Raw genomic sequence first — 21,756 nt, 5'->3', positions numbered from 1 at the left:
AAGCTATTATCTTTTACTAGTGTTTATTGCTGCCTTTACTAGTATGTATTGTCAGTTGTAGATCTCGTACTGTATTGATGCTTTGTTGATGCTTGTATGTTGTTCCTCAAATGTAAGTCGCTTTTGATAAAAGGGTCTGCCAAATGAGTAAATGTAATGTAATACCTGACTGCATTGTGCCGAGTGTAGAGTTTGGTGGAGGGGGGATTATGGTGTGGGGTTGTTTTTCAGGGGCTGGGCTTGGCCCTTTAGTTCCAGTGAAAAGAACTGTTGATACTTCAGCTTACCAAGACATTTTGAACCACTTCATGCTCCCAACATTGTGGAAACAGTTTGGGGATGTTCCCTTTCTCTTCCAACATGGCAGCACACCAGTGTATAAAGCAATTTCCATAAAGACATGGATGAGCGAGTTTGTTGTGGAGAACTTGCACTTGAGTCCTAACCCCAGCCCGTTAGAACACCTTTTAAGATAAATTAGAATGGGAGCCAGGCCTTCTCATCCAACATCTGTACCTGACCTCACAAATGTGTTTCTGTGCCTACGGATTAAGAATGGAATGTCATAAACCTTCATGTGCACGTAAAGGCAGGCGACCAGAAGCTTTTGGTAATATAGTGTAGCTATCCTTATTAGCTAGGCTCCATATATGCTTGCTAATAAGTTATTTGATGGTGGGCTGGTGAAATTGACGTAATTGTGTTGGATAGATTTGTGCCTACTAACGTTAACCATTCAGCTCTGTATGGATTTAGTAATCTTCTTTGTGCGGAATATATCAATGTATGGGAAACACTGATAACAGTTCAACTTTGATAAATTCTTTGCACTACATGTCTTGTGTTTTATATATATATATTCATAATTCATATATTTTAATGTTTTTTTTCTACAGCTTATATGACATCAGCATGAATGAGAAGCTCTGTGTTTTCAATAACCCCTTGAACAGTGTGTAAGTTGTGCTTCATAATGACATTTATTACTATTTAGTGTTCTCTCTCTAGAAGTTATTGTTTTCTGAATATGTCCTCCTTTTACAGAATTGATTGGACAGATGAAGGCCCCCCTTCCTTTCATGAAAAAGATGATGGAGATAAAGATGACAGCTCTGATGAAGAGGATCTTCCACCCATTTGTATACGGTGTGTTATCAGTCAGTCTTTACTCTGCTATTGTTCTGTGATGCCAGCTTTTATTCAAATCTTTACACATATGCCTTCATGTTGGGCCTCAACAGAATGGGTGGAGCATTAAAGAAAGCACCATCGATCGATCGACTTCCAGTTATTGGAACGGGCGAGGCAGCGCATGACCAGCCTGCACGTGAAGACCCTCCTGATGAGGCTTCTCCCTGTGATCAGGACCCTGTTTTCCCATCCCCACAGCAGGTCCTTTGTGAAGATGACATCGTTGGTGCCAGAGCTTCAATAGTATACGAGGACTGCTTGAGACAGCTGGCTACATTTCTGATCCTGCCTGTGAAAAAATGTACAGGCCTTTTAAAGACTGGTGTGGTGTGTGACTGTGTTGCCCCCTTTGAGATCAACATCACTTCCAAGGGCACAGCAACGAGTGTCGAATGGGTAAGTCCTGACAGTCGCAGCGTATCATAACTGAAAATTCCCATTAAAACAAATTTTGTAGTGAAAGCCAGTGCTGTACATGCCAAATGCAATCCTGCCTTTTCTTGGACTTTCAGATCTGTCCCAATGGACACAGCTTGTGGAGGTGGAATTCCCAGCCTGTAATGAAGTGTGGGACGCAAGCTGGAGATTTTCTCTTGTCCACCAACATTTTGTTGTCTGGCAACGACTATGCGAAGGTCGCCCTCTTGTTCAAGTTCATGAACATGGGGATGGTGAAGAAGAACACCTTCGTGTCCATTCAGGACGCTTACTGTGTGGACACAGTGAAGAGCTTCTGGGAAGAGAGGAGGACTGAGGCCCTCAGTGGCCTTCAGGGGAAAGATGTTGTGGTCCTAGGTGCGTAGCTGAAACTTTACCATGCAAGTATTGAAGACATTAGGCAGTGTGACTGCATGTAAGCAGCTAACTCATATATATTTTGTAATATATATATATATATATATATATGACTTTTGTTTTCAGTGGACGGCACATATGACTCACCAGGCCATTGTGCACATTACTGCAGCTACGCCGCCATGGAGAATGACACCAAGGAGATCATTCATGTTGCCACCATCAACAAGCAGCAGACATCCTGCAACTCTGTCGTCATGGAGAAGGAGGGTTTTATCGAGACTATGGACAAGCTTACATCAGAGATAAAACTAGTGGAGATCTGCACAGGTGCTAATGCCCAGATCACAGCCCATATGAGTAAGTACTCATCTGATATAATGTACAAATACATGCATTGAAAAGATGATTAAAATATTGTAGTAATAATAAATGTTTCCCTACTTCACAGACCCATATGAAGGCAGATACAAGGATCTTGGAATTCATCACAGTCTGGACATGTGGCATGGTGCCAAGAACCTGGTCAAAAGAATAGCAGCTGTAAGTTGAATAAGTGGCTCATGTTAGTGTCTACAGTATGTATTCATCATAGAGTGACATCAGGGGTATTTAACTATGTGTCATTGCTGGCTGAGAGTCTGTACATTTTTCATTCCAGTCAAAGACAACAAAAGTTGATTTCACTGCTTGGCTCCTCCTCGCTCACTGAAGGTGTTAATCATTGAAATAATCTGGTGTAATCTTTGGTTGGGATGAAAATCTGTTTACTCTCAGCCCTGCATGGAATACGGTTTAATATCCATGTCCTATTTTATTATGTTTGTTTTGCTCCTGAAGGCAGCAAAGATGGAAGGACAGTTTGTCCTCCTCATCTGGTTGAAAGACATCGTAAACCATTTCTGGTGGTGTTGTAAGAAAGCTGACACGGCCAAGAAGTTTTTAGTAAGCACGTCATTTTTTAAATATTTTTTCTTTTAAGCAAGTTAATTCATTTCCATATGGATCTTTTTATAGTGCTGTTTTTTTTCCACAGGCACTATGGATTGGCATCATTCACCATGTGTGTGATGTTCATACCTGGACTAATGGAAGGTGTCAACATGGAAGGCACCTGGAAGAAACACGTGGAAAGCCGTGGATCCAGAAAGACTCCAGGTGCCACAAAGTTTTAGTGGACATTGTTCTCAATAAGCGTTGGCTGAAGGATGTGCATAAATACCTGCGCTTCAGGTAAAGTGTGCCTACATGAGTATTTGTGCTTTTTAAAATGTAAATGTAATGTAAATGTATTATATGTGTGTGTGTGTGTGTGTGTGTACAGTTGCAGGAATAAGTCTGTGAACCCTTTGGAATTACCTGGATTTCTGCATAAATTGATCATAAAATGTGATCTGATCTTAGAATTGTTTTTATTGAACACACCGTGTAAACATTCAAAGTGCAGGTTGGAAAAAAATGTGTGAACCCTTGGATTTAATAACTTGTTGACCCGTTTTTTGGCAGCAATAACCTCAACTTAACGTTTCCTGTAGTTGCAGGAGGACAGTTCCTTTGTACAAAACTGGTTCAGTTCAGCAGTAGTTTTGGGATGTCTCTTGAGCTCATGTCACAGCATCTCAATTGGTTTGAAGTCAGCAGAGAATGAGAGAGAATAAGCATAATGGATTTTACTTTACATATAATCTGCCATAAAAACTAATTTCAATGTAGCATATTCACATTTGTTTATCCCTTTACCAGCACTCCAATTTAATTTAAATTTTAACTAAATCTACAAGAAACCATTTCTCCACCACCATCAGGCTCTAAAACATGCCGTCTATGATGGTGACCCAGAGGAAACGCTGCTGTTGAATGCATCTAATACTACATGACTGTCTACGAGTACTGCAGGATTTCACACTAACGTTTCACATTTTAAAGAGGAGCTAGATAAATTTGTCTGGCAGGAAACCGTGTTGGTTACTTGTTCATTTCAAGTTTATTTACATGTCGCCTCTGGTTAAATAATTTCTGACGCACCAACTGTAGCTAGAGACAAGCGGCTCGCAGATATTTTTAGGATGGTGTGACATGGTGCTTTATCCTGCAGGAAGTAGCCATCAGAAGATGGTACACTGTGGTCATAAAGGGATGGACGTGGTCAGCAACAATACTCAGGTAGGCAGTCATGTTTAAACGATGCTCAGTTGGTACTAAGGGGCCCAAAGTGTGCCAAGAAAATATCCCCCACACCGTTACACCACCAGCAGCAGCAGCCTGAACCGTTGATACAAGGCAGGATGGATCCATGCTTTCATGTTGTTTACACCAAATTCTGAGCCTACCATCTGAATGTTGGAGCTGAAATCGAGACTCATCAGACCAGGCCACTTTTTCCAATCTTCTATTGTCCAATTCTGGTGAGCCTGTGTAAATTGTAGCCTCAGTTTCCTGTTCTTAGCTGACTGGATTGGCACCCGGTGTGGTCTTCTGCTGCTGCAGCCTATCTGCTTCAAGGTTCGACGTGTTGCGCGTTCAGAGGTGGTATTCTGCATTCCTTGGTTGTAACAAGTGCTTATTTGAGTTGCTGTTGCCTTTCTGTCGTCTTGAAACAGTCTGCCCATTCTCCTCTGACCTCTGACATCAACAAGGCATTTTCGTCCACATCACTGCCGCTCACTGGATATTTTCTCTTTTTCTGACACTTCTCTGTAAACCCTAGAGATGGTTGTGCGTGAAAATCCCAGTAGATCAGCAGTTTCTGAAATACTCCCAGCCCGTCTGGCACCAACAACCATACCACGTTCAAAGTCACTTAAATCCCCTTTCTTCCCCATTCTGATGCTCAGTTTGAACTTCAGCAAGTTGTCTTGACCACGTCTACATGCCTAAATACATTGAGTTGTTGCCATGTGATTGGCTGATTATTTTTTTGTTCAATCAGATCAACTGCAGACCTAGAGGCTTTCCAGAATCATATATTGATGTATGCCAGCAAGCGCTTCACCTTCAGTCCCCCAGTTTATGAGGCAAGAGTTCTGCTTGCTGCTCTGGACTATAACTTCCACCGGAACCGACCAACATTAAAAACAGCAGACGGAAAAGAGATGTAAGTTTTACACTTGAAATATTCTCATATACACATGTTATGAATAAAAGTGATTATTTATTTACATGTGCACTCAATGTTATCAGTTGTTATAATGACCTGACTAATATTAAATGGTTGAAATTTGTGTAATTACAGTTTCAGAAGGCTGTACAAGAAAAACGGCAGAAGTTACAACTTATATGCCCTGAAATCTGAAAAAACGTACGCATACATCTCTGAGCTGCAAGAAAGGATTGTAAAGCGGAGAATCACAAGTGGAGTGGGGATGCCTAGAAGGAACACAGGTAAGACTTTGTATTCTTCCAGGCCCAAACACTTAACGCCAAGCAGTGAATCACTCAACAAATCGGAGGTAGAACATTCAAAACTATTACGATAAAATATTTTTTTTCAATCCATTTCCTCAACAAAATAAATATTTTAATAGAAAAAATAAAGTGCTAATTGTCAAAAAATGAAAATTATATTGCGATAATTATCATTATTGTTTTATTGTCCAGCCCTAACTTGATGTCATCCTGCTGTCATCATGAAAATGTCCAAATTGGGCCCAATTAGCCATTTAAAAGATAAAATCAAATATTTACAAAAATGTGAGGGGTGTACTCACTTTTGTGAGATATTGTATCCAATGCCTATAATAAGTATTAACCCCTCTTGGATGTTTCTCCCTTTTGTTTCATTTATGCATGAAATCATGGTCAATATCATTTGGCTTTTTGGACAAGAATTTGAAAAAAAAAAAAAAAAAAAAACCTCTTTTTTTGAAGGAGTTAAAAGTTTCAGTGGCTCAGATGGGAGAGACTGCACATACAACAGCTGTTGCCCGGGTTCTTCACCAGCCGTAGCTGTAGAAGTGGAGAAAGCCACAGTTGAAAAAAGCTCATATGAAATCTGGCCTGGAATTTGCCCAAAGGCATGTGCTAGACTCCAAGGTCAACTGGAAGAAGGTGCTTGTAAAGGTAGAGGGGAATATGAATGCAGAAAAATATCGCCAATCTTACTCAGTCTGCAAGAGAACTACAATTTAGGAGAAGATTTCTGTTCCAGCAAGACAACGACCCCAAGCATGCAGCAAAAGCTATATAGAAATGGTTCAAAGACAACAAGGTGAATGTTCTGGAGTCGATCCGATCCAAGATCCAAGATCTCAATCCAATCGAGAATTTGTGGCTGGACTTCACACCCGATCCCCAAGCAACCTGACAGAGCTTGAACTGTTTTGCAAGGATGAAGGGAGAAAAATTGCAGTGTCCGTATGTGCCAGCCTGATCTCACAGACTCCGTGCTGTAATTGCAGCCAAAGGTGCATTTACTAAATACTGACCTGAAGGGGGTGAATACTTTGGATAGGTATTGTATGTGTTAGGGCCATTAAAATTTGATGACACTTTTAAAGACTCCTTCACTACTTGCCTTGGATGGTACCATCTGGTTACACGTGTTCTTGACCTGCATCCTAAGATTTAGTATGGGAACTCCATCATGAGTTATGATACATTATCTATCAATTTTCTAGAAAATGGCTGCCAACAATTTTTGCTGTGTGTTTCAGTGTTGCCTGCAGATGTCCAGCAGCTGTTGGTGATTAAAGAAGAGGTTCCCTCTGAGTGGAGCCCCAGTCTGGACCAGGAGGACCCAGAACCCCTACACATAAAAGAAGAACAGGAGGAACTCTGGATCAGTCAGGAGGGAGAGCAGCTTAATGGGCTGGAGGAGGCTGATATCACCAGGTTCCCATTCACTGCTGTTACTGTGAAGAGTGAAGATGAGGAAGAGAAACCTCAGTCTCCACAGCTTCATCAAAGACAAACTGAGGACAACAGAGAGGCAGAGCCTTCAGCCAGCAGCTCAGCTACGCAGATAAAAACAGAAACTGATGGAGGATCAGAACCTGCTGGGAACCTTGATCCAGATAGTCATTTACAACCAGATACTGATGAAAAAGCTTCAGACACTGAAGTCAGTGAAAATGACTGGCAAGAACCTTTGTCAGATTCTGGACCTAAAACTGAAGACAGTGACAATGGTTGGAAGGAGACCAGAGCACCTGAGTCAGGTGTAAATGCTCTGAAATATAAGGAAGCTCCTGTAAGTGATGCAGGATGTAATGCTGGGAAAAGATCCTTTAGCTGCTTAGTGTGTGGTAAACAATATCACCACAATGCATCTCTCCTGATTCACATGTTAAGTCATTCAGAAAAAAGTTCCTCCAGCCGTTTGGTTAATAAGAAATGTTTTAGAGTAAAGCAAAATGTAGATTCAGAGATGGAAGTCCACACAGGAAATAAATCATATGGCTGTAAGGTTTGTAGGAAGAGATTTACAGAACTGGGAAAGCTGAAAACACACATGAGAGTCCACGCAGGAGAGAAATCATTTAGCTGTGATGTTTGTGGTAAAATATATACCAATAGATCAGGTCTTAAGTACCACATAAAAGTCCACACAGGAGAAAAACCATTTGGCTGTGGTTTTTGTGATAAAAGATTTTACCGGGAGACAGATCTTACATTACACACGAGAGTCCACACAGGAGAAAAACCATTTAGCTGTGGTATTTGTGGTAAAATATACACTCAGAGCTCAAGTCTTAAGAACCACATGAAAGTCCACACAGGAGAGAAATCATTTAGCTGTGGTATTTGTGGTAAAAGCTTTTACCGGGAGTCGGATCTGAAGAGACATATAAAAGTCCACACAGCGTAGAAACTGTTCAGTTGCAAGATTGTGTTGGTAAGAAACACAGCAGTCTTTGTTTCAGTTTTTGTTTTTCCTCATTGTGTAGTCTTTAACAAATATTTTGCTCTGTGTGGTAAGTAAACTTCATACCCCAGCAGCATCAGATATAAAACAGACTAATGAACTCTCATGGCTTGTTGTGGCTGAATCCACATGGACAAGTGGTGTCTGCCAACATTTAAAAGCTGCAAAGATGAAAATGTACCATTCGAGCTCCACTACCTGTCTACCACAAACCTGTCACTTGTTTTATTGGAGTTGTCTACGCCCTCTCATAAAAGGCTGCTCCGTATTTTTCTCCACAAGAAAGTAAATTCACAGCTAAATCTAACACTGTGGTGGCCAACAAAGCCGTTGAGACATGTTGGTAGCCCATTGAGAAAATTTGTATTCATCTAAACTGTGTTCTTGTTGTAAATTTGTATTTTATGGACCTGTTATGATGTCCATTGTAATAAAAAATGGAGTAATAAAAGTAATAAACTTGAATGTTTTCTGTCACACAGAAATAATGTTTTTTTTCTCAAGGAACCACATTGCTTCACTTTGTAAATTGGGCTTGTTTCAGAAGAAGAGAGTCATTTGGATTTTTTTGTGACTTTAATATCTAGTTAATTTTATTATTATCCCCCACCCTGTGCGCTTATTTTTTGGACACATAAAAAAGTAAATCTTAACATGTGAAATAATTTAGGATAATTCAATTATACAGATGGACTACATCTCAGAAATTGATCCCTCAATGAATTAAGATATGCTCCATAAATCAGAGAGGCTGCAGGGCTCGCAGTGTAAATGTAATTTATACAACTCTTGTGTTAAGAACAACTTAATTTCAGTTGCAACCCCAGTGGTCAGAATGAAATCTGAAAGCATAACATCAAGTGGTGTGGAGAATTAGTTCTTATTAACACTTAACAAATGTGATGTGTAGTAGAGCTGCAACGATTAATCAATTCGTTTGCAACTATTAAATTATTCTGCGACCGTTTTCTTAAGCAAAAAATCGATTAATTGAGAAAATGATCGACAGATTAATTACTGAAAGTAATCGTTAGTTGCAGCCCTAGTATGTAGCCCACATAATAGTGTAACCTCAAGTTAACCATGGAGAGAGCAGTTTAGAGATGCCGTGTAAATTGCCACGACAGCAGATCTCGGGTAAAACCTATCCACCTTTTGTAATACGGGTTAATCGGGAAGTTACACCTGACACCACCAAGTTACGACTGGAGTTACCTGGATAAGCCAGTTACCTCACTTCATAGTACAGGTCACAGGTGAACTAATGGTGACTCTAGTTTGAAAACACCTGTACCTTGATGACAAAAGGATGTGAAAGTTTAAAGAAAACCAAAAGGTTGACACATCTCACATAGGGAGTGACATTGAATTATATCAAGACATCTTTAGTAAACTGCAAAAGATAATAAATGTGTTAATACACTGAACAAAACTATAAGCGCAACACTTTTGTTTTTGCCCCCATTCATCATGAGCTGAACTCAAAGATCTAAGACTTTCTCTATGTAAACAAAAGGACTATTTCTCTCAAATTGTTCACAAATCTGTCAAAATCTGTGTCAGTGAGCACTTCTCCTTTGCTGAGATAATCCATCCACCTCACAGGTGTGGCATATCAAGATGCTGATCAGACAGCATGGGGATTGCACAGGTGTGCCTTAGGCTGGCCACAATAAAAGGCCTTAGGCTGGCCACAATAAAAGGCTACTCCAAAATGTGCAGTTTCAAACCAGTCAGTATCTGGTGTGACCACCATTTGCCTCATGCAGTGTAACACATCTCCTTCGCAAAGAGTTGATCAGGTTGTTGATTATGGCCTGTGGAATGTTGGTTCACTCCTCTTCAATGGTTGTGCGAAGTTGTTGGGTATTGGCAGAACCTGGCACGCGCTTTCGTGCACGCCGATCTAGAGCATCCCAAACATGCTCAATAGGTGACATGTCAGGTGAGTACGGGAGGTTTTCAGCTTCCAGGAATTGTGTACAGATCCTTGCAACATGGGGCCGTGCATTATCATGCGGTGAGGTTGTGGATGAACGGCACAACAATGAGCCTCAGGATCTCGTCACGGTATCTCTGTCCATTCAAAATGCCATCAATAAAATGCACCTGTGTTTGTTGTCCATAACACACACCTGCCAATACCATAACCCCAGCGCCACCATGGGCCACTTGATCCACAACGTTGACATCCCCAAACCGCTCACCCACATGACGCCGTACACGCTGTCTGCCATCTGTCATCTGCCCTGTACAGTGAACACCGGGATTCATCCATGAAGTTGCCATCAACGCCATCGAATGTGAGCATTTGCTTACACAAGGTTGTTGGTTCGTTGGTTGACGACAACAAGCATGCAGATGAGCTTCCCTGAGACGGTTCCTGGCAGTTTGTACAGAAATTCTTTGGTTATGCAAAATCAATTGTTGCAGCAGCTGTCCGGGTGGCTGGTCTCAGACGATCTTGGAGGTGAAGATGCTGGATGTGGAGGTCCTGGGCTGGTGTGGTCTGCGGTTGTGAGGCTGGTTGGATGTACTGCCAAATTCTCTGAAACGCCTTTGGAGTCGGCTTATGGTTGAGAAATGAACACTCAGTTCATGGGCAACAGCTCTGATGGACATTCCTGCAGTCAGTATGCCAATTGCAAGCTCCCTCAAAACCTGCGACATCAGTGGCATTGTGCTGTGTGATGGAACTGCACATTTTCGAGTGGCCTTTTATTGTGGCCAGCCTAAGGCACACCTGTGCAAGACGAAAGATATCTGATCAGCATCTTGATATGCCACACCTGCAATCTTGGTGTGTTGAGTAACACGTTAGTGCCCAACACACGTAAATATTTATATGTATGATGTTGTTTTTTAAATGAATCCTACCTTTTGCTTGTAACAATAAACAAAATCAGGTCACATCTACAACATAGCTGAACACCAGGTTAGTAAAAGACTTAAGTCAGCCTAAATATGAGGAAAGGACCGTAATCACCACCACCCTCACATTTTAATTCAGTTGTAAGTCAGTGTATTTGTGACAACACAGCCAACTGTAGATCTCTGAACAAAAAAAACACAGAAAATGTCTTTGTTTTTACAATGCAGATAATATTTATTGTGCTGACAGCAATGACAACATACTGTAGGTCTGAGATGGATGTAAGAGAAAAAAACCACTGCAAATCAGGGAATGTATGGATTTAAGTTTTTGTATAATATCCAATCAATATTCAGACAAAGTGGTCTAGTCATATGACACACTGGATTGTATTTTTAAGTATTTTTAATCATTTTCAAAATTATTCTTTGGAAGATACTTTTTCAATCTGCAAAATCTCAATTAATTAAATCCAATCAATTGCTGTTGTAACCTAGATGTCTGTTCAATTTGCAAAAATGTGAAATTTGTCTACAGGCAATTTACCAGTCGGTATATGTGGAGAATAAAGTTTGCAATACTAAATAATGATGATCATTTATTTCAGCTTACATTGAGCAGATACTTCCAATGAAACTCCCTTTTTCATGTCATTAATGCCATTGTGTTTGTGTTAAACCAGGCTGCTGCCTTAATGGGAGCATACAGATTAGCCAGATGGCAGCTGTGTGCTAACACCTTTAATGTAACTCTGAGATCAAGGGTTAATCATTAGTTTTGGACAGAAGGCAGTCAGCCAATAAAGTAACCATGATTTATAACATTTGATATATTGAGTTGTTGTTGAAAATCTTGGGGAAATGAAAAAAATAATTTCAGTTACAGAAAAAATACATTTTTATATATTTAAGTAATGTGAAGGGATATAATTTTCTTTACAGTTAGTTTTATTTTGGGGGAAATTCCACACTATAGCACCATGAACAAAGACATTAAGAATAAGAAGGCAATTAAGACTAATTAAGTGCTTGATACATTTTTTATGGACAGATTATACAGTATTTTGAAGTTGCTTCACTCTCTAACTTTCTTCTGCTCTTCTACACTTCTTTTTTCTTTGTATATGGACCCCTGATCTGCACAGTTCTGTGTGTTAATGTATATGTTCTCTCAAATAATTTCGCAAACAAACAGACAAGTTGAGAAATACGGTCTCAGGCAGGAGGACGGAGGAGAGATGAGAGGCGGAACAAAACAGAGAAATAAGAAGAGCCCTTCCGCCTCTTTTGCGCTCCACACGGACTGTTTACCTGCATGCAACCAAAGCCCGCTGCAACGTGATTGGTCAATACTCCCCGGACTACAGGCGGAAACCGGAACCTTCCTCTCCTGCAGACCCTGCATCCATGTGCAGATGGTAGAAAACAGACGGAGGAGAAGAAAGAAGATGAGATGAGTTTGAAGTGTTTGCTGGCTAACCGAGAAGCCAACATTTTGACAAATGGAGGATCGTACGTGTTATTTAGCAGAAGAAAAAGCGACGGAGCGAAAAGAGGAAGAAGTGAAACTAAATGTGGACAGACGACGGCAGAAAACAATGATCAACATCGGTGCGGCCTTCCCCAAATGGAAATCTCTGATGAGGGACAAATGTTTTCAGAGTGACGCCGAAGTTGCCTGTTTTCTGCTGCACAGGTAATTTAGCCCGATCTAAACGCAACGTGTTGTTTGGTAGCTTCAGCTGGAACATGGCCACAGGGAGACTTACCAACTCAGTAATAGTTAAAGTTGGAAATATATTCACAGAATCGAACTTCCGGGATCAATAACACGTAAGCAAAACGTGTTTTAAACACAAACGACGCCTCTTTACTGTCGTAGTTAAGTAGACAACAAGCTACAAGTACATTTTCATCTAAATGAGTCGTCCTACGAGCGGGACAAATAACATTGGTCTCTACGTGCTGCCGGCAGGGACCGTCTACAAAGTGCAACGCCGAAAACACATAGGGGCTACTAAATAATCAATTAAATAATCAAGCTGGTGATACTACAACACTTAATTTGTAGAAATATAGATTTGCATAATTTATAATTAATTCTTGCATAATTAAATCTATTCCTGATTTATTTTGGTGAGTTTGTCCAGGCGAGCCGACCCTCCCAGCACCTTAAGACGTAACCGAATGTATTACAGGGGTGTGCAGCTGTGTGATGTAGCACTTATTCTCTTGATGTTGCTGCTGTTTCTCCAGCTATGAGAGAGGTTCTGCAGCATCGACTCCCATGAAGAAAACACCTGTTCAACTCACAGCTGCAGCAGTGTCTAGCATCGGTGCTTCTGGAAGGATGAACAGGCAAGTCATTAATATGATATACAGTATAGCTGCTGTATCTCCATATGTGGGATGTATCATGTTCTGGTTCTTCTTTTCAGAGATGAGCGTCTGAATGTCATTGTAGAAGCCACAGAAATGGACCTTAAACAAAGGAAACAGTTCAACTGTCATAACGTCTTTGTACTTTTTTTCTACAGCTTATATGACATCAGCATGGATGAGAAGCTCTGTGTTTTCAATAACCCCTTGAACAGTGTGTAAGTAGTGCTTCATAATGACATTTATTACTATTTAGTGTTCTCTCTCTAGAAGTTATTGTTTTCTGAATATGTCCTCCTTTTACAGAATTGATTGGACAGATGAAGGCCCCCATCCTTTCATGAAAAAGATGATGGAGATAAAGATGACAGCTCTGATGAAGAGGATCTTCCACCCACTTGTATACGGTGTGTTATCAGTCAGTCTTTACTCTGCTATTGTTCTGTGATGCCAGCTTTTATTCAAATCTTTACACATATGCCTTCATGTTGTGCCTCAACAGAATGGGTGGAGCATTAAAGAAAGCACCATCGATCGATCGACTTCCAGTTATTGGAACGGGCGAGGCAGCGCATGACCAGCCTGCACGTGAAGACCCTCCTGATGAGGCTTCTCCCTGTGATCAGGACCCTGTTTTCCCATCCCCACAGCAGGTCCTTTGTGAAGATGACATCGTTGGTGCCAGAGCTTCAATAGTATATGAGGACTGCTTGAGACAGCTGGCTACATTTCTGATCCTGCCTGTGAAAAAATGTACAGGCCTTTTAAAGACTGGTGTGGTGTGTGACTGTGTTGCCCCCTTTGAGATCAACATCACTTCCAAGGGCACAGCAACGAGTGTCGAATGGGTAAGTCCTGACAGTCGCAGCGTATCATAACTGTAAATTCCCATTAAAACACATTTGTAGTGAAAGCCAGTGCTGTACAAGCCAAATGCAATCCTGCCTTTTCTTGGACTTTCAGATCTGTCCCAATGGACACAGCTTGTGGAGGTGGAATTCCCAGCCTGTAATGAAGTGTGGGACGCAAGCTGGAGATTTTCTCTTGTCCACCAACATTTTGTTGTCTGGCAACGACTATGCGAAGGTCGCCCTCTTGTTCAAGTTCATGAACATGGGGATGGTGAAGAAGAACACCTTCGTGTCCATTCAGGACGCTTACTGTGTGGACACAGTGAAGAGCTTCTGGGAAGAGAGGAGGACTGAGGCCCTCAGTGGCCTTCAGGGGAAAGATGTTGTGGTCCTAGGTGCGTAGCTGAAACTTTACCATGTTATACAAGTATTGAAGACATTAGGCAATTTAGGTGTTTTATTTTATATACTTTTTTTCAGCGGATGGCACATATGACTCTCCAGGCCATCGTGCACATTACTGCAGCTACGCCACCATGGAGAATGACACCAAGGAGATCATTCATGTTGCTACCATCAACAAGCAGCAGACATCCTGCAACTCTGTCGTCATGGAGAAGGAGGGTTTTATCGAGACTGTGGACAAGCTTACATCAGAGATAAATCAAGAGGAGATCTGCACAGATGCTAATGCCCAGATCGCCGCCCCTATGAGTAAGTACTCATCTGATATAATTTACAAATACCTGTGCTTAAAAGATGATATTATATATAATATAGTATTTAGTGCTGGGCAACGCCTAAATTTTTAATTGCGATTAATCGCATAGTTATGCGCAAAACTGAATAATGACTTCTAAAGTAGTGTATTGCGCAGTTTTAATTATAATGTACTGCTATATACACAAAAGTCCTATAACATGTGGTTTGCAAACACTTTAAACAAATAATGTGCTTTTTACCAGCAGTATTCACTTTACACAGTAACAATAAAATGTTTCTTGGAAATCTCAACTTAAACATTAATGTAATCAAATCAAATATTAAACCTAAGCTGTTTGCCAGGGCATTACCTTTTATCTAGCTTGTTGAAACAAGTTACCGTCAGAGTCCAGTTTTCTTTGGGGTGGTTTCCTTCTTTTATCATGGAGCGCACAGAATCTGTTGCCATGGTTACTCTCAATAGAGTGCCTGCCATTTACTCACTCAGAGAGCGACCAGAAGTATGTGCGTGTAATAGATCCTGGATGTAAGAGGGAGCTTGACCATGCAAGGCTCTTGTAAGTAATGGATGTATTATCAGAGGGAATTTCTCTAGTGTTAAGAGGCGCAACTTTGTCCAACAGCAGCTTGCAGTGATCATTAAACGCCTGTGCACAAGCGTCCACGTCATTCGAAATAAGAACCGAGCTTGAATCAAATGCGGCTGAAAATGAAAAAAACTGTAAGCTGGTTAATGAAACGTGAGCAGGACGCTCGTTTAGCAGGGAGAGGATCCTCATCTCAAATAAGATGCATTTGTGATCATTAACATTATTAATGTTTATACCATGAGAAAGAACAAGTTTGAGCATATGTCCCTTGCTGTGCGTAGGACCAGAGACATGCTGAGTGAAGTTAAAAGATTCAGTAATATTTACAAATTCAGAAGCATTTCTGCAAGCGTCATCATCCACACAAATATTAAAATCACCAACAATGATGATCACTCTGTCCAGCTTAATAATGGATGATAAGAAGTCCAAAAAATCAGTAAGAAAAGAGGCTTAGTCATCTGTAGTTCAAAAGAAGAGTATGTGCCAGCGCTCGCTGACTGGCAGATAAAACGTTTCCGTGAGCAACAGGAAGTCCATGTTTTCGTAAGTAAATAAATCACTGAGCAAAAGAGACTTATTTGCAATTGAGCGGGCATTTATCAGACCCATCCTGAGCGGTGCAGGAACACCTGAAGCAGATAAAGAGGCTCGCGGCAGCGACCTCGGATGCACAGAACACGCACCGTGACCAGTGGTACCTGAACCTGCCTCCCCGCCCTTTTTTCCTCGCTTTCTCAGCCGTCTATTTGTAGGTCGCATTAGGTCCTCTCCATGCCGCATACAGACAGCAGTTGGAGTCGGACGTACGAACGGGGCTGCAAACTCACCTGTACCACTCCAGGTACATCCGTCACCGCACTCTGCCATGGAGGATCAGATCAACAGCATTGTGTGGCGATCATACACCTATGCAGTAGCCACAACATTTGTTGACAAACTTATAAAATATAGCGCAGGAAACAAACAAAACGAGTTGGGACGAACAACCAGCCGCAGCGGCGAAGCCAAACACAGGCGCCATGCCGGAACCGGAAAGAGGATAAGTAATAAGTCTTTAGACTTCAGGAAAGCCTCGTTTTGACTCTCACTCCAAGTTCAGGTACTGAACTTCGTGCATTTGCTTCTTTTTAGCCTGAGACCAGCATCCTCCAACCTGGTTCACACCTCATCCAGGTTCCTGAGGTGCATTTCTTTGGTTGCTCCAGTTACCAAAATATCATCCAAATAGAGGAGACCTGCTACTGACCCTGATCCCATCCTCGACGCCAATATAACATAGTGGATCAGCGTTTGTCAAAGGAGGGACCAGGGCTTCAGCAGTAGGTTTCTTTTGGCTTTAAATCAAACATTTCAGGCAGCACAGACATAACACACACATGCCACCAGGGGGCCTCTACATGTAGCTTTTCTGGCAGGTAACTTCCTGCCAGGTAACAAACAAACATTCCCTCTAGGGTGATACCAAATACTAGCAATCTCAGGCTATTACAATATTGTAGTAATAATAAATGCTTCTCCACTTTACAGACCCAGATGAAGGCAGATACAAGGATCTTGGAATTCATCACAGTCAGGACATGTGGCATGGTGCCAAGAAGCTGGTCAAAAGAATAGCAGCTGTAAGTTGAATAAGTGGCTCATGTTATTTTCTACAGTATGTATTCATCATGAAGTGACTTTAGGGGTATTTAGCTCCTACCTCCTGAAGGTGTGTTAATCACTGAAGTCATCTGGTGTTATCTTTGGTCGGGATGAAAATCTGCTTACTCTCAGCCGTCCATGGAATACAGTTTAATATCCAATGGGGCTGTAATGGTTCTGAAACCGAGACCGAAATCACGACCCAGAAGCCCAAGACCTCGTGTCGCGGATCCGAGACAGAACCACAACACACCCGCTCCGTGGACTGTTGAGCTCTCATTAAGACGGTAGCGATGTAAATCGCATTTCTAATGAAAGTAGGTTATTGTAGGTAATTTTCCACCTTATTTTAGTGTTTATTTACTACTTGAATCTGCTCCTCTCCTCTGCTCCCCCCCCACACACACACCGAGCCTGCACCTCTGACAATCTTTCTGTGTCTCTCTCCCTGAATGTGTCTCAGCTGACTTTCTCCATCGGCAGTATGTGTCATAAAGTCAGCGTGTTTAATAAACTCACCCGTGTTCAGTTTTAGAGTGCGCTGCATGTGGATCGAAAACAAAACTTAATATTAGTGAGTGATATCTGCAGTGATGTGTAATATAATATTCCACCGTGCCCGTCAACGTTAAGGATGTGCATCTTCACTGGTCTCACGATTCGATTCGATTCCTCGATACATCACCTCAAGGATGGGAATTTCTACCTACCTCAATACGATTATGAGGCTGCGATGTGATTGTAAAACAAACAGGAGAAAGATGGATTTTCCTCACTGTTTGACTATTTGGTACTTTTAAAGCACAGTAATTATAACAATCCAAAAATAGTAGGTAGTAATGAAATGCAGCTATTTAATGTTACTTCATATAAATGTAGCTAACATTGCATAGCATTATTACAGCGTTATTACTGACCTTTGCTGCTCCTATTTTCATTTATGAGGCTGCTGTTATTAGTATAGAGTACGTTTTGAACTACGCACTTTATAACGCTCCAGCCAGCTGCCAGACCGCAGTCTAAGAGGAGATGTTTGCTAACGATAACTGCCTTTCTAGTAGTTGGAAAACACCAGACAGACTTTAATTAACGGACCCGCTGTGACCTGCACTGTACATTTACAGCCAGACTGAAACGTAGCGCTCATGTTTTCCTCTGCTCCGCTCGTTTTCACCGTCGCCTACTGCCGCCTGTCACGTAGCTGTCATTTGAAGAATGAGCCGAGGACACTCGAGAGCGCTACCGCGCTGCACAGTGAGCGGGCTGCACAGTGAGCGGGTCAAAATCATCAAAGTGAGTTATGCATTGACTTTATTGATCATGTGAAAGTTTAGTAGCAGCAGTCACTCAGTCAACAGCTGCCTGTCTGTGCCGAACAGGGAAAACCACGTGTCTCCGTTGTGTGCACCGCACAGATGGTCCGGAGCTGCACTTCTGGAGTGACCTGCTGTTGAATACATCTAACTCTACAACGAGTACTTCGAGATTTCAAACATGTTTCTTTACATGTCCCCTCTTTATTTTATTGAACTTTTGATATATATATATTTTTTTTATTATTCCACATTTCCGAGTTCCGCCTTTTTCGTTCCGTCAACATTACGTTATCAGTTAACCTCTAGATAATCGATTATTGACATTTGTGAATTGATTCATAATCGTTCAAGTCCGCATCTAAAAATCAATTATTTTCTACACCCCTAGTCAATGTAATATCAGATAACATCTCGCTCTGTGTTTCTCTTCAAAATGCTAAAGTGGGTTTCCAAATATACTGTGACAGGTGTAGATATTACCTAGCTGGCCTGCCCCAGTAAAGTAATTTGTTGAAAACACTGTGTATTAAAAGTTGGTGCAATATTTAGGCCTATAATTTCTAAATATTACACCTTCGACCAATTTTATTGTCTTCTAACCAGTATGAACTGAACTGTGGATGTGGTGTATTGTATTGTATTGTTACACCCCTAATATCCATGTCCTATTTTATTATGTATGTTTTGCTCCGCAAGGCAGCAAAGATGGAAGGACAGGTCGTCCTCCTCATCTGGCTGAAAGACATCGTAAACCATTTCTGGTGGTGTTGTAAGAAAGCTGACACAACCAAGAAGTTTTTAGTAAGCACGTCTTTTTAAATATTTTTTCTTTTAAGCAAGTTAATTTATTTCCATATGAAGGATCCTTTTATAGTGCTCTTCTGTTTTCCACAGGCACTATGGATTGGCATCATTCACCATGTCTGTGACGTTCACACCTGGACTAATGGAAGGTGTCAACATGGAAGGCACCTGAAAGAAACACGTGGAAAGGCGTGGGTCATGAAAGACTCCAGGTGCCACAAAGCTTTAGTTGACATCGTGTTCAATAAACGTTGGCTGAAGGATGTGCATAAATACCTGCGCTTCAGGTACCGTGTGCCTGCATGTTTCAAACAGCTGTAAATAATGACTATTTGTATGTATATATTTGTATAATGTATTTTATATATGTGTACAGTTGCAGGAATAAGTATGTGAACCCTTTGGAATTACCTGGATTTCTGCATAAATTGATCATAAAATGTGATCTGATCTTTAGTTATTTAATTATATGTTTTTATTGAACACACCGTGTAAACATTCAAAGTGCAGAAAAAGGTGTGTGAACCATAGGATTTAATAACTCTTGAGGTCATGTCTCAGTTGGGTTGAGGTCAGGCCAGAAGGCATATTGTCTTCTACAGAATAGGCCGATATTGAAAGCTGTTATGTGTGTGGGCTATAATACCTTTTTCTGAATGGATTATGTTACAAAATAAGCCTTAGACTACAGTCTTAACAGAACATCTAAACAATTGCACATCAATAAACATTTGCTGGTAGAAGGTGCAACTTTTTCAGACATCTGTAAACAGAGAGTCAGAGAGCATAATCTGCCACTTTCAATAGATTATACTCACATCTAGTTTATTCCTTAACTAGCACTCTTTAATTCTAACCAAAGCTATAAGAAACCATTTCTCAACTACTCACTATTTCTAAAACATGCCGTCTATGATACAGTGACCTGCTGTTGAATACATCTAACTCTACAACGAGTACTTTGAGATTTCAAACATGTTTATTTACATGTCCCTTTTTTTTTAAACATGTATTTTATTGAACTTTTGTTATTTTAACAAACAACAGCACATTACATACAATAAACGGGCACTAAGGATCAAAGCAGAAGCTGTGGCATCCAAAGTCATGAATCATGAGTCATGAGAAGTGTACACTCACACTTGTTATGACCGTAGTAATAATAATTTATCACATAACCACATTCAGCACCCTACCATCAACAAGGGTATAGGTCTTACTGGGAAAAAAACATTTACACCTTTAATCCAGCTAGTTATCAATCCACCCCTTTACATCCATATTGTTACTTTCAAGAAGATTGTAGAAAGTATTCCATATTTTCCAAAACTTGTCAAGCTCATTTGTTGTTATGTAACAGTGTGTATCTGAATTCCATAAATAGGCAATACATCGTATCATATTCAATGAAGACCTGATTTTGTTTGAGTTTATAAAGCCCTCTGGGTAGAAGTTTAATAAGCACATTTTAGGACTAAGGGGAACTTCCTCACCAATGATCTGGCTCGCCAGATCCATCACTTGCCTCCAGAATGACCGTATTCCCACATTCCCACACAATGAAATAAAGTTCCTTTTTGATCCTTACATTTAACACGAGTATCGGGTATGTTAGAATTAAAATGGTGCAACTTAGCTGGGGTTATGTATAGTCTAGTTATCAATTTATATTGCAATATTTTATAGTATATAGTACCACAGTTGTAATTCACCTATCATATGGAAGATACAATAGGGATAGCCTGTGTCTTCGATTCTTATTGTTCCATGTAAAATTTGAAAAAAGCTTTTTAAGTGTACGAAAGTGGAGGAGCAAGTGGGATGGATTGGTAGATTGGAAGAGATAGAGAAATTTAAGTACAATTTCCAAATAATTATTTGTCCAATCATCAAAGGGTAAATTATTGCACCTATTAACAAGCTGTGGAACATTGTCTGCCAGTGGTTTGTAGTTATAAGTTTTTATTCCATCGGTAGTAAGGGGGATCTTAACACCTAAGTAGGTGAAACCATCACGTGAGACCATAAAGGGAGTATGAATTGGAGGGTTCAGTCTCTCCTTTTCATCCATAAATAATATTTCAGATTTGGTGTAATTAATTCTGTATCCTGCAAAGGAGCCAAAGTTGTCTATTAAGTCAAGTAAAGCTTGTGAAGACTGTTTCAGCAAAACAGAATTACATCATCGGCAAACAAGGCTGTACGGTGTTCCTTATTCTCTATCCTTATGCCTTTAAAGATGGAATTATTACAAACAGCCATGGCAAATGGCTCAATCACCAGTGTAAACAACAATGGAGACAGGGGGCCGCCCTGTCTAGTACCCCTGCGCAGTTTAAAAGGTTCTGAGAGCAGTCCATTTGTTAAAACTATAGCCTGGGTCAGACTGCTCAATACGCCAGGCTAATAGCTTACTAGCCTTTCCCCCTTGCTCATAACAAGACTGCTTCAGTTTCAGCAAGCTTTTGGCTGTTGTACTTACAGATAAAACATTATATTTAGCTCTAAGTTCATTACGCTTTTTAAATTACCACTGAGAAGGGTGTGTGAAATATTCAACTTCTGTTCCTTTTATTGTTTTCTCTAGTTGTTCCATCTCCAACCTCCAAAATTTGTGTTTAGAGCTCGTGAAACTTCAAAATCATCTGGCCTCTCAGAAATGCTTTAAATACTTCCCATCGTATAGAAGCCGAAGTTTGAGTTGTATTTATTAAAAAATAATCATTGAT

At 40.7% G+C, this 21,756-nt stretch overlaps 1 protein-coding gene across 12 annotated transcripts in view; it reads left to right on the top strand.

Moving 5' to 3' along the window:
* The window catches only part of LOC119916452 (zinc finger protein 569-like), a 63,778-nt gene that overhangs the window by 2,281 nt on the left and 39,741 nt on the right, over positions 1-21,756 (top strand). The window contains exons 3-13 of one of the 12 annotated variants that reach the window (XM_038736476.1): positions 897-956; positions 1,045-1,146; positions 1,242-1,587; positions 1,704-1,986; positions 2,113-2,346; positions 2,438-2,529; positions 2,827-2,931; positions 3,023-3,219; positions 4,916-5,080; positions 5,219-5,367; positions 6,639-8,313. In XM_038736476.1, coding sequence (XP_038592404.1) covers positions 897-956; positions 1,045-1,146; positions 1,242-1,587; positions 1,704-1,986; positions 2,113-2,346; positions 2,438-2,529; positions 2,827-2,931; positions 3,023-3,219; positions 4,916-5,080; positions 5,219-5,367; positions 6,639-7,792 — 2,887 coding nt within the window. In that variant the 3' untranslated portion in view covers positions 7,793-8,313. Of the gene's footprint in view, positions 1-896; positions 957-1,044; positions 1,147-1,241; positions 1,588-1,703; positions 1,987-2,112; positions 2,347-2,437; positions 2,530-2,826; positions 2,932-3,022; positions 3,220-4,915; positions 5,081-5,218; positions 5,368-6,638; positions 8,314-12,062; positions 12,417-12,976; positions 13,079-13,253; positions 13,318-13,405; positions 13,507-13,601; positions 13,948-14,062; positions 14,346-14,430; positions 14,665-16,793; positions 16,886-18,919; positions 19,025-19,117; positions 19,315-21,756 lie in introns of those variants that run through there. The other 11 variants (XM_038736464.1, XM_038736463.1, XM_038736468.1 and 8 more) reach the window with 11 other exon arrangements.

This window comes from Micropterus salmoides, unplaced genomic scaffold, assembly GCF_014851395.1.
Source record: "Micropterus salmoides isolate LMB-PRFRI ecotype aquatic unplaced genomic scaffold, ASM1485139v1 Ms_hic_scaffold_21, whole genome shotgun sequence".
In the NCBI taxonomy this organism is placed as follows: Eukaryota; Metazoa; Chordata; class Actinopteri; order Centrarchiformes; family Centrarchidae; genus Micropterus; species Micropterus salmoides.
This window is presented reverse-complemented; position numbering and strand designations above follow the sequence as displayed.